This window comes from Urocampus carinirostris, chromosome 8 (genome assembly GCF_059441175.1).
Source record: "Urocampus carinirostris isolate Australia breed hairy pipefish chromosome 8, RoL_Ucar_1.0, whole genome shotgun sequence".
In the NCBI taxonomy this organism is placed as follows: domain Eukaryota; kingdom Metazoa; phylum Chordata; class Actinopteri; order Syngnathiformes; family Syngnathidae; genus Urocampus; species Urocampus carinirostris.
Window position 1 is genome coordinate 15,955,442 of NC_142356.1, and position 13,157 is coordinate 15,968,598.

The 13,157-nt window shown below is 38.2% G+C and overlaps 1 protein-coding gene across 1 annotated transcript in view; it reads left to right on the forward strand.

Annotated features, from left to right (window-relative positions):
- Window positions 1-475: 475 nt before the first annotated feature.
- LOC148360827 (myosin-9-like) overlaps window positions 476-13,157 on the forward strand; it is a 32,543-nt gene continuing 19,861 nt past the window's right edge. Inside the window, exons 1-11 of the mRNA XM_088341737.1 lie at window positions 476-710; window positions 6,902-7,092; window positions 7,154-7,294; window positions 7,370-7,526; window positions 9,422-9,449; window positions 9,557-9,650; window positions 9,820-9,843; window positions 12,420-12,512; window positions 12,584-12,647; window positions 12,743-12,841; window positions 12,916-13,059. Coding sequence (XP_088197863.1) covers window positions 6,907-7,092; window positions 7,154-7,294; window positions 7,370-7,526; window positions 9,422-9,449; window positions 9,557-9,650; window positions 9,820-9,843; window positions 12,420-12,512; window positions 12,584-12,647; window positions 12,743-12,841; window positions 12,916-13,059 — 1,030 coding nt within the window. The 5' untranslated portion in view covers window positions 476-710; window positions 6,902-6,906. The remainder of the gene's footprint in view (window positions 711-6,901; window positions 7,093-7,153; window positions 7,295-7,369; window positions 7,527-9,421; window positions 9,450-9,556; window positions 9,651-9,819; window positions 9,844-12,419; window positions 12,513-12,583; window positions 12,648-12,742; window positions 12,842-12,915; window positions 13,060-13,157) is intronic.

Genomic DNA, 13,157 nt, shown 5'->3' on the forward strand with positions numbered 1-13,157 from the left:
TTTTCTTTCATTCATTTTCTCATTCTCTCTCTCTTTTTTACTTTCTTTCCACTCTCCTTTTTTCTCCCCTGTTCTCTATTATGCTCTTTATTGTACTCTTTCTATTTCTGTTTTTCTCCATTTTCTCTCTCTTTTACTCCGTGTCCCTTGTTCTCTCGCTCTTTTTATATCTCCCGTCCTTTTTTCCTCATTCTCTTTCTGTTTACTAGTCTGCCCCCTGTGAGATTTTTCTATAGCATCTGGTCCCTAGCTTTAATGAGTTTGACATACAACGACTATCAGATTCTGCACAATACTTCCAAGTCACTTGCAAAACAGTAGGACTTGACTAAGTCATCCTTAGAATTTTTGGAGGCACAAAACAAAAAGATTGCTGAATGTAAAAAGAGAAACTGTTCAAGTTATTTTCAAGCGTTTGGGTTATCCCGATTTTATGAGGAGGCACCCAAACGTCACACGAAGTCCGAAGAGGGGGCGTTGAGAAACAAGGCGTCGATTTAAAAACTCACCTGTTAGGAAAAAAAAAACATTTTTTCGAAGCGGCAGAGCGCCTGTCTTGTGCCCGACAGGAGCACGCAGTCGAGCCGAAGGAAGAAAAAGTAAAAAAGAAAGCTACCATTTCCAGCCAAGTTTCGTCTTTTTTTACTACGGTTGCTTCGGACACGGGAAATACTCCGAGAAGTTCTCACCTCCTGTGGCTAGAAAACCAGGTATTACTTTCTGTTATTTTTGTCATATAAATACTTATTGATATATGATTTTATAAAGTTTTGAATTATATTTTAGCGAAACTTTACGTAAAATAGAGGTATAAATCAAAATTTGCGGATCAGGTGTTCCTCATCAATGAGACTGTTCGATATTTGCGCATGCGCATTTGGTTCCCTACAAAATTTAGTGCTACGGTGCTGAAATTAGCATCACACTGTTACGCCCATATAAAAAATGTTTGTGAAATGATCACTTTTGAAAGGATTTTGTGTCGCATTTAAAGGGAAAAAATCGAAGCAAGAACGTTGGTGTTACTAACCAGATTCGCAGCAGCAGAGAGAACTGACCGATTTTCTGTTGCAAAATTCTCAGGTAACTTCTACATGAAAAGTTTTGTTGACCATGATGGCATTTTCGTGTTCCCTGCAGGGATGTTTTTTCCAGCATTGAATTTTCGTCCATTATTGACTTAATAACGAGTTGTAAATGAGCAGCACACACCCTCGGTTGCGTGATGAGGACGAAGAGACAAGTTGTTACTGGAAAACTTTACTCGGATCAAAAGGAAGATTTACTTCACTCTTTTTGAGGTTAGGGATTGGGGAACTTTGTTTTTGATTACCCTCTTACCTGTTGGTTTATTACTATTAATTTTGACGACCAATTGAGTGCATGTAATTGTGCTGCAGAGGTCATTGTGGGGTTCAAGGAGCCCTTATGCTTATTTTCCACTTCACCTATCTGCGTTTACCTTACTATTATCAGAGCTGTTTGTGAGGAACACATTAGGTTTTGAAGAATGGGGACTGGGGGAAGTGCTGGAGAGAGATGTCATGCTCGTCCCCACAGTTTTTTTGTTTTCATTTTTTAGTGTAGCATGAAGATTGTGAATGTAGTAATAAGATGCCTTTTTCTAGTAGTTCAAATGCCAACCCAAAGATAGTTTGAGTTTAAGAAATTAACGTACTTGCAGGCTCAAAATGAATGAGCTAAGGCTGCAATTATGACTTAAAGCCAGGAGACGACGGCAGAGATAACAAAGTTCCAAATGCTGCATTCCATACAGCTCATTTAAGAAAATGTGTTCCTAATAAGATTTTTTGGGGGGGATGTATTATTCTTTGTTCTGGACTTTTTGTAAGCTTTAGCTATTGATATCTTATTTATTAAAAGTTGAGTTAAATTCACTGGACTACCATAGTCAAATTGGGTCAGAAATTCAATTGATTGTAGGAAAGGAACCAGACAGAAGTCAAACAGGACTTGAAACACCTCAATAGAGGTTACAACGTCAACAATCACAGTGAACCTTACACAATGCTGATGGATTTTAATCAAAGGTTTTGATGACATTTCGGCAGTCCAAGGGTTGTAGATAAGCGCTTTCTGAACACTTGGGGAACAAAACGATAATTCTGCAAAGATCCAAAAGTTTGAGTCATGCAGTTGTCAAATGAGCGGTCTCCCATATGAAAATATTTTTGTGAAATGACCACAGTTGAAAGGACTTTGTGATGCAATAAAAAAATCGAAACCGATCGTTGATGTTACTAACCAGACTCACAGCAGCAGAGACAACCGACCGATTTTTTTTTTTGTGTGCAAAAATCTTCAGTTACGTTTTACATGCCGATTAAAGTCGCGATGGGAGCTAATGAGGGATTTTAAGTCATCACAGCTAAAGGAGTAGGCAGGTCAAGGTTTTATTCTCTACCAAAGCATGATTGAGTTTTGTCAAGGCTTCAATGCAAGCAATCAAATGCTTATTTGTCTTCGGAAATTTAGCTCCTGACCGCGGTATTGTTCAATCAACGGGATGATGACCTCCGTTTCTGAGGGATTGTCGGACTTTGAGCCATGATGTACTGACAACTGAGCCACCACCTCTTTCTTCTGATTGTTCAAGTCTGAGCACTTAATGAGTGAGAGACAAATGACCGCAGACTTTTATCTTACGTAGTTGGACTGGTAGAGGAAATAAAGTTATTACCATCTGTGAATACAAGTTTACTGTGATAATTACACAATATTGATACAATTCCATAATACCAATACAGAGTCGTAAAAAACATAAATATGACGACAAAACTACTGCTTTCTGTTGTTGTTGCCCTCAACATAACCGAAAACATGATTGACAAAGGTGCTGATTTTGTATGAATAGTGCTTTCCACACTAGTTCCCTGGAGACTCCAAATTGTCAATTTTCGAAGCTTAATCTGTTGTTTATCTCTGCAGTTGGATCGCAACCACTTTTGTTCGGTTGGATAGAATTGTCTGCGGCTTGCCCTTGACCCTCGTAAAATGAAAAGCGATTGAGGTAGAAAAAAATGGCAGCGAGGTCGGTGTTGCTCACTTTGAAAATGTCCAAAGATGTCTGCTTGCTTGATAAAGGCTGGGTGTGGCCCAAGAAACGATAATGGCAATTTTCTCCCTGCCCGGGCCTGTTCCTTCCCGACATTCCTGACTTCTGCGTTTCTCTCCATCCAACTCTGTTGGGAAAAGATGTTGTCGCTATGCTCAATGAATCATGTTTACGGTACAATCTTTGGATGATCCAGTATCGGCATAATCATGTCTCAATGTTTACAGTAAAATTTGCACGATCTATAATCTGGTAATGGTGTCATTCCAGAAGTCATTTGAAATGATTGCTTTTAAAATTGTCACTAAACATTGTGGAAACTTAAATTGCATTATAACCCCTTATATAGACTTTTGTACTTTACTGAATACTCTGAAATCACAAGTGATCGATGATAACGAATATTCTATTCGGGGGCGGCAGTAGCTCAGGAGGTAGAGCGATCGTTTTAGGATTAAGGGATCCCAGTTCGAATCCCGGCTTGTCCGTGTTACATGCCGAAGTGTCCTTGGGTAAGACACTTAACCCCCAATACCCCCAATAAGCAGGTTAGCGCCTTACATGGCTGCACAGATCACGGCCGCTATTGGGAAATGTGAAGCACAATGTAAAGCGCTTTGGGAAGTCATTGACTTGAAAAGCGCTATAGAAATGCAGATCATTTCATTTCATTTCATATTCTAAATACCAACATTCACACCTCTAAATTAGATAGCATTATCTTTGTCATTAATTACAATGCTGGGTACCTTGTTCACAACAAGATTAGACGTGGCACTTCAGGATGAACACAGTAAAAGACTAAGAAAAAACTAGAAGATAAAAAGGAATATTGCGATTGACAGGGAAGTGTTTCCCAACCGTTTTTTAAGCCAGGGCGCACCTTTTATACTTAAAATATGTGAAATGCTTAAAATGAATTCCTGGCACCTGTTTTATCTATTTTTTTAGCTTGATTTATTATGTTACCCAATTTGACAGTATGACGTTTTTTTATCATTTGTAGTCACCATGGCTCAGAAAGTAATACAGGTTATCCATTAGTAATACTTAAAATTAGCAAACATTATCTGCAAGTGGAACAGAAAGTATTTGACTACATTCCAACATTTTCTTTTCTTTTAATAAAAAGATTTGCTATGATAAAAGTGGATAATTTTCTGTTGCACACCAGACAAGGTCTCACGGTACACTGGTTGAAAAACAGTGAGATGGGCATTATTCAAAATATAGGGCTTGTAGACTGGCTTGGATTGTAAGTGCATCATACAATACTGCAATGACATTTAAAAGCAACATTGTGCAAAATTGAATACAAATTATTTTTTCTATTCACTGGCGAAATATTTTTTTTTCTAGTTTTTGTGTGCCTGTTTAGGGTGGTGATTGCTCTGGGGATGAGACGGTCTCCAAGCCTGTTAGTCCCTGTTTTAAGGAATGCTACTTTGTCTATTCAGAATTATATTAATTTCAACCCATTGCTGGCTGAACCCTTTTCCACGAGGTTGTTGCAAGACTTTCCATGTTTCAACTTGCAAGCTAAAAGACTTAGCCATTGTTCAAACACATCGCGGCTTCATTACGCTCTGCAATTTATGTAATGAAACCAAATTGTTTAGTTCATCAAAGGATGATGTGCATTTCTGGGTGTTGACTAACTTGGCCCGCTGTCTTAGCGTGTATGTTCTAGCTTTATGCCAAAGACAAAGAAATGTAGGAAAAAAAACTGCTGCATTGCTACAATCCATCACTGTGGTTTTCAATCTTTTTTTCACTTAAACCACAAATACGAAATCTTCAACAGTTTGAAAACAAATCGGAATATTTGAGCTGCTGCTGCCCTATCGGATAAACATGTGGAAAAACACAAAGCTGCAGACCGGTGATGACATCTTCACCACAAATTTGGCAAGCCCTCAAAGTCGATGACAGTCATCTGATTACGGCCCGCTTGTTGCTTCCCGTTATTCTCTTTGTTGGCGCCACTATGCAAAAAGTTCATTCGGGCTGTTCCTTTTAAAATCGGTGGAGAGGTGATGCCGAAGTTGATTATTAAAATGTTTTTTTGTTTTCTTAGCACATCATATTGAAGCGAAATAATAATAACATTTCAAAAATCCACTGCAGATTAGTTGGCTTTTATTAACTACTATTCATCCTTTTTACTACGTTTTTTTTCTTTGTTTTCTTTCCTACTTGTTTTTCCAGTAAAATAAGAACAATAACACATTACTGAATTAAAATTTACTTTTACTTTTTTTTAGTTTTACTAATGGATTAAGAATCATTAATGCTTAGTATTTATTTATTGTTCATTTATTTATTATAGAAATTATGTATTATTTAGCACCTTCTTTTGATTTAAATTTTGAATAAGCAAACATATTTAAATGATCACATAAAAGTGCTTTTTTTCTTCTTCCTTCAAAACTTGTAGGTTGAGAAATGTGTACAGAATTTATTTTACACACCATGAGGCTCACCTTGAGAGAGCTGCCAGGATTGTCTGCCATCCTGCTGCTACGGTTACACAAAGACCCTAAACATTGAGGCAAAAAAATTGAAAAGAAATAATGGTGCTGTTTGGTCACGCCATGTTTCCGTAGTTTTGTTATCTTGCTTGTGCTTAGTAGCAATTGTTTTTTTGCTGCACAATACAGCGACATCTAGTAGTCAAATTTAGTATTATTTATCTTGATGTACGTTTTAGCTGTTTTTCTTTATATCTTTTTTTAGTTTAAGGAATATTTTATTTTACTTATGTTTTTCTAGTGAATTGAGGCAAAATACTACTTTACTGAATTAAAATTTTACTATAAATTTTCAATATCCGTCTGATAAATTAGGATTATTAAACCTTGAAATGAGCATGATTATTGATCTGACTGTTTATGCTTGGAAGGAGGAACATTTATTTTTAAAATGAAAAATATATACATTTTAAGGGGCACTGTGTAATATTTTACCACCAAACGTCACTGTATTATGTAGGGCAACTGAAAACAAGTATTAAAAAGCTCAAGGAACAAAACACCACCCCACCAGGTTTAGGGTTTTGGGGCTTATCCTTAGCAGCAAGACAACAATATCAGCTATGTAAACCTCTAGTGTTATGCAAATGCAAATACAATTTTTTTATTTTTTTTTAAATGCACGTTTATGATAGTTTTTGTATTTTTCCTTTTTACTCAAATACATATCTTTTATAACCTTTTTTTCACTAGAAGGTGATGAATAATACTCAATGTCCCTTAAAACACAAATGTAATTATAAAATTTAGTGTACAGGTATATAAAAATGTTTTGGAACCATAACCTTCAAATTGGAAATATTTTCCCTTTTTTTTTTTTTTTAACAGGTCTTTTTGCAGTGTACGTTTACTTTTATTTTTGAAGGAACCATTTAATTTTACATCCATATAGTTATTTATTCATTTAAATACACAAATAATTTGAATAAATGTACGGAACACAAAGTCTTTTTACTGAACAAAGAGCCTTTGAGGTCCGAAACGTCTCTGAAGAGCGGGATGACGCTTTACACCAAAAAAGGTGTTCAAATGATGAAAGTGCTGTATCTGAGTCATATCAGGAGGCTTCTACTCCTATTGGTAACCATGGAGACAGTAAAATTTATTTTATTAGGGGAGCAAACCCTTACCCCAAAAACTGCCTGGAGATGGATGGGCGCCACCAGGTTGTACTTTCCCAAGACACACCACAGGAAGGGATGCCCCGACAACCCTTAAGGGATCCCTGATAATGTCTTAAAAGGTACTCGGACGTCTGCTTTATTTTTTAATTTTGCAATGTTTTTATTGACAGCTGCCATGAGTGACGCAGACAAGTACCTCTATGGAGATCGCAGCGGGATCGGCGACCCGCTGGTCCAGGCCGACTGGGCCACCAAAAAGCAGGTCTGGGTGCCCTCAGAAAAACTGGGCTTTGAAGCTGGCTCGATCAAGGAGGAGCTGGGTGAGGAGTGCGTTGTGGAGCTCAGCGACTCGGGCAAAAAGGTAAACTTGGATATGACGTTACCTGCAGGGAAACTTCTCTCAACACACTTCGAACTTTTAGGTGAAAATCAACAAAGATGACATCCAGAAGATGAACCCGCCCAAGTTCAACAAAGTCGAGGACATGGCGGAGCTCACTTGCCTCAATGAGGCATCTGTGCTACACAACCTCAAAGAACGCTACTACTCTGGACTCATTTATGTATGTTTTGCAACTTTTCCATGGTATACTGTACTGTTCAACACTGATGGTTTCTATTGTCGCTTTTACTATTAGACCTACTCCGGCCTTTTCTGCGTGGTCGTCAACCCGTACAAATTCTTACCCATCTACTCTGAGGAAATCATCAACATGTACAAGGGCAAGAAGAGGCATGAGATGCCACCTCACATCTATGCCATCACTGACACGGCCTACAGAAGCATGATGCAGGGTATGTTTGTGTGAAACGGTTACAGTTGTCTCATTAACTACATAGTGAACATTGTTTGCAACGAGATTAGACGTTGTACTCCATGATAAACACGTAAGTGTTCAAAGAGAAAAATGATATTAAAAGAATGTGAGGATAAAGAGGCAAAGTATTTGCAAGGTAATGCTTGGAGCCTGACATAAGTTTAATTTAATTTTCTTTGTTATTGATAACAACATAATTAACATTGTATGCAACGAGATTAGATATTACACTCCAAATAGGACAAACATTCTCTCTGGGACCGGACTAATAGATTAGAGAGAAAGAAAAAGAGAAGGAAGCAATGAGAGAGAGAGAAAGAGAGGGTGGGACAAAGAAAGGGAGAATATGAGAAACAAGAGATAAAAAGAGAAATAGTGAGAGAGGGAGAAAGAATGAAATCCAAAGAGAAATGGAAAGAGAGCAAAGAGAAGGGGAGAGAGAGAGAAGAGAGAGGACAAAAAAAGATAAGAGAAAGAGACAGACAGAGTGAGAGAAAAAGGGGAGAGAGTGAAAGGGAGAATGAAAAAGAGAGAAAATAAAATACAAGTACAGCGTTTGCGAGAGGTACCTGGCTTTGGCAACATCAAGTGGACGTATTTCAACCTGCAGCTCGTTTTTCTCTTGCGCTTCCCTCAGCGTTGCCTTGCGGACCGGATTCAATCCCTTAGCGGGCCTGATCCGGCCCACGGGCCGCCTGTTTGACACACAAGTTCTAATAATAGTGTAATAATATGTAGTAGCAACAAAAGACAAATAAGTTGCAAAATGTGTTGTCTCAAGTTGTAAGTGAATGAGAAAATGGTGGAATGACCTTTAGCAGCAACATAATTCTAAAATATGTTGATAAATGAGATATGAATACGCATTTTTCTCTACATAGGCAGGATATACACTGTATTAGGGTGGTGATGAACCAGAGTTAGAAACTAAATTAAAAGGATGCCTGATAAGACAATACAGAGTGTTTGTTTATCAGCAAGGCTACAGCAATAGATTTTAATTGAATGATTTGTTTTTTTTAAGAAAAAAAAAATCATCTAAATAAAAAAATAAAAAATGGGAATTGAATAAATAAGAATTGTTGGTGTTGATTATCAAGTAATGTCTACTAACATTAGAATTATGCTAGTTACCAGCCATGATTGTTTTCCTGATGCAAGTTATAATTGTAAACTTTGCATTAAAACCGGTTTAAAATTGATGATCATTGCACTGGATACTTAATTTGAATGTGGATCCTGTGATGTTTACCTAATACTTTAATCATCCAGATTAAAAATATCGATTTTGTTGTTAGCCAAATAAGCCCAGCCCTACATTGTAGTGTTTCTTAATTGAAATAGAAAACGGATGGATGCAAGTGCTGGTTTGAAATTCTTCCTGTTGAACACAATCAAGCAAGCGGTTCTTTAATGTTTATAGTTACTTTTTTAACAGCTTACTGTTGGAGAAAATAAGGGAACTAGTTTGTAGGATTTGGGGGCGGCCATGGCACGGTGTCATACAAGACTAGAAATACCCCTGCACTGAACAGCAAATTTAGTATGTAGGTGATGCCCACTAAAAACCTGCTTCAGACCACAAATGGCCCCCGGGCTTTACTTTTGATGGCTTTTTACAGTAGTAGACTCATTTCAATTGGACAACGGGAAAGAGCTTATAGATTGTGAGATGGTACCCTTTCTCTGGTTAAAATTGTTAGGTCCACAATTTTGTCGAAAATAGTCCCAAATTCAATCTCTCACTTTGCTTTCAGCAAATGTAGTCTCCTAGAAATTGGTTCAGATTGTGTGGATGAGAGACAGTTTGTGGTGTAATATCATTGATGGGTTCCTCTGAGGTTTTGCTAATTGTGTTTGTCCGGTCTTCAGATCGAGAAGATCAGTCCATCCTTTGCACGTAAGTCACTTATCTCCTCCTGCACTGAAGGCACTCAATTTTCATGTCATGGTTTCATTTAGTTTGTTTGTTTGTTAAATGCTTGCTGGCGTGCTGTTTTTCTCCAGAGGCGAGTCTGGAGCAGGAAAAACTGAGAACACCAAGAAGGTTATTCAGTATCTGGCATACGTTGCCTCATCTTTCAAGTCCAAAAAAGATCAGGTCTGCATTAATTTGTCTCTTTTGCTCTGTTTGACTTTCTCGTTGTAATCATCTATTGTTTTTAATCATTAAATCAGAGCGCATTCCTCTTTCAGGTCTTGGCATTGTTGTGCCGAGATTTTCGTTTGTTTGTTTTAAAGACGGTATCTTGTTATCCTTGTCTCTACAGGGCAGCACGGCAGCACTGTCACACGTGAGTTCATCGGTCTCCGCACACATACTATTTGTGTGTGCCAGCTTTTAAACTCAGAGCTTTCTATTTTCTTTGGCTTTGAAATTCACAGTTTGTGTGGTATCCAGATGGTCACTTTTTTGCATGAACAAATTGCAATAAAATGATAACTGGCCTGGTAATATTTAGGACGATGGTTGGGAGAAGATGCAGAGGAACCTTTTACATGCTCCAAATCCAACCTCACCCAAGGCTAGAAAACAGGGTTGTAAAAGTAAACTGGCTGCAAGCTGAGGGCTGGACTGATCAAATGTTACATTTCAAAATGATTCCCAGTCCAATTAACCTAATCAAACCTACTTAAAATGTAATGTATTCCAATATAATGTCGGTAATCTTTAATTTTCAACAGGCAAAAAAAGATGTATAGGAGGCACCTCACCTCAAAGATGTATAAAAATCCCCATAACACGAGAATTAAATGAAAGAAGTTGGTATTATTCAGTCGTCACCAGTAGCCTTAAGTTTCTATTTTGGCATAAGTAGACTAAATTGTGTTGGCAATGTGGGCATATTTTTCTCTGTGAGCTAAATTGTATTCCACATGTCAAAAATACCACTAAAATTTGGTTTATCATCTGAAGAATATAGCAAGAAACCACCCATTTCTCTTTCCGGCAAACATGGAGCATGCGTTTATATCCTTTTGTTTAGAGTATTGTAATGCCCTGCTCTCTGGTCTTCCCAAAAACATTGGCGGCTCGCAGATTCAGCAGCACGTGTGCTTCCTGTTAAGCACGCAGTGGAGGGATCGTATCATACCAGTTTTAAAATCACTGCATTGGCTCCCCATGCGTTTCAGGGTAAAATTAAAGGTATACAATTCAGTATTATTCTTTCAACTGAAATACTATTTTGAATAATTGTATTGAAATACAGTGAAGTGCAAAAATCTATTATGATTATTACCAAAAACTGCACTTTCTTCAGGGGAGAAGTAACATACAGTTAAAAAAACGACAACAATTCTTAGTGAATAAAGATCAGGTGACGTAGAAAACCTACCAGGCGCACGGTACTTGCCATTGAAATATGTGCTTTTATAAAAGTTCTAAAATTCCACAAAAAAAATGTTGGAATTCACAATGAAATGAATCCAATGGTTCTGAACTGGTGGATGTTTTGTGAAATGCATCAGTTTGCTTTACATCCAGGGTCTCCAATGTTGTGCTCTCGGGCACCAGGTAGAGCACCCGGTTGGTTCTTGACATAGCTTACCAGTGATGGGTCATTGTCATTTTCTGGGAAATTGGATTACTAACTAGCATCGTGTTTGGGTGCTTATTTTAACCCTACTTCGAATAAGTACAACCTGGTAATAACATGCAAAATTGTTATTTTAGAATTGGTAATTAATATGGTAGCCCTTAGCACTGATCAAATTGAGTCAAGTCATGTGACAAAAAGCAGCTCTCAGCTTCTAAAAGGTTGGAAACCCCAGCTCTACATGAATGCACATCAGGTACGGAGAAACAAAGGTTTTTGATCATAGCAGTCATTTTTTAACTGTAAAGAGAATATTCTGACTAGTTGAGACCCATATGAGGGGTGAGCCTGCCACGCCCCTGCCAGCGGCCGTATTTCTTGTTGCAGCGTGTGTGTGTGTGTGTGTGTGTGTGTGTGTCACAATGTTATGTTGCATTTCATCCCTCGGGGGTGTTTTTTTTTTTTACACAGCGCTTCTTATCTAACCTGTACGCCTGCATGGTTGAAATGACACGGTGTTTTATTGTTTTTTTCCTGGTTTGCGTCTGTAATAGAGGTAAGATCGGGCATAAGAAATTCCGTCCGACCAGAGTCGCCCGTATAGAAACCCAAACCTGACTGATTAACTAGATTATATAAACGAGGCCGAAAAAAACCCAAAGCTTTAATTTACCACCAAAGTAAACAAAAAGCTTTACTCCGGTCGTGTGTAATACAGCGCCGACCCGTGCGTTTTGGTTAAACTACGCAGCTTGGGGTTTAATTGGGGCCGAGTCCCTCAAATCAAGTGTGCACTGCAAGTGCATTGCCTAAATGAACGGTTTTGACCAAAGTGCGCACCGCAGCGAACGAAAGTGAAACTGAACAAAATGGAACCGAAAAGTAAATCAAATTCTGCAGATTGCAAGCTGAAAATGGTGAATAATTTGGCCAAAAACATGGAAAGTTTGTAAAGCTTGTAAGCTATTGCCAAGAAACCGAGATGATGATTGACGTGAGGGAGGTGTAAGGAGAAATCCACGCATCTTTTACCCCAACACAGAGGAGGAACATTTATTTGGATATAGTGATTTTTGAGTTAAACTGATGGCATTTTCTTTGAGACATTTTTGTGATTAAGAGCTATATAAATAAATGTGACTTGACTTGAATCTAAATAATTACTTGAATAATAGTAAGTGCATGTTGTTTAGATCCTCCACGAAGGAGGGAGAAAAAATGGCGAGAGAGAAGCCAGACCGGCCCAGGCCCAAGATCTTACCTCTAGTCTGTAATCATCGGAGTATGTATACCTAGTTTCACTTTACTGTATTTACGTTGGTGTGTGTCAGGGGGAGCTGGAAAAGCAGCTCCTGCAGGCCAACCCTATTCTGGAGGCCTTCGGTAATGCAAAGACGGTCAAGAATGACAATTCTTCTAGATTTGTAAGCATGGCACACTTTCATATTACCTGAAACTTTATTTCCTCAGCTGATTTATTTGATTTCTCTCTTAGGGAAAATTCATCAGAATTAATTTTGATGTGAATGGATACATTGTTGGAGCCAACATTGAAACTTGTATCCTTGGTCAAATTATGCACACTGTCCTTTTAAGAATTGTTTGGTCGAATTTGACTGATATATCCATCCATCCTTGACTGACATGTAACCAGACTTGCTGGAGAAATCTCGGGCCATCAGACAAGCTAAAGAAGAGAGAAGTTTCCACATCTTCTATTACATGTTGACTGGAGCAGGCGACAAGTTGCGTTGTGAGTACGCTAACCACAACCCATGAATGTTCGCTTTAATTGGATACGATCAAAATGATCTACTTTATGTGTAGCTGAGTTGTGTCTGGAAGACTACAGCAAATACCGCTTCCTGTCCAATGGCAACGTGACGATCCCGGGCCAGCAGGATAAGGACATGTTCTCGGAGACAGTCGAGGCCTTCCAGATCATGAGCATCCCGGAAGAGGAAAGAATCGGTATGTTTGGAATGGAGTGGCAATACAATGAGGACGCAGCAGTCAGATCTTCTTTAGAACAATATTGATTTTTTTTGTAATGTTAAGTCAAGTCATTT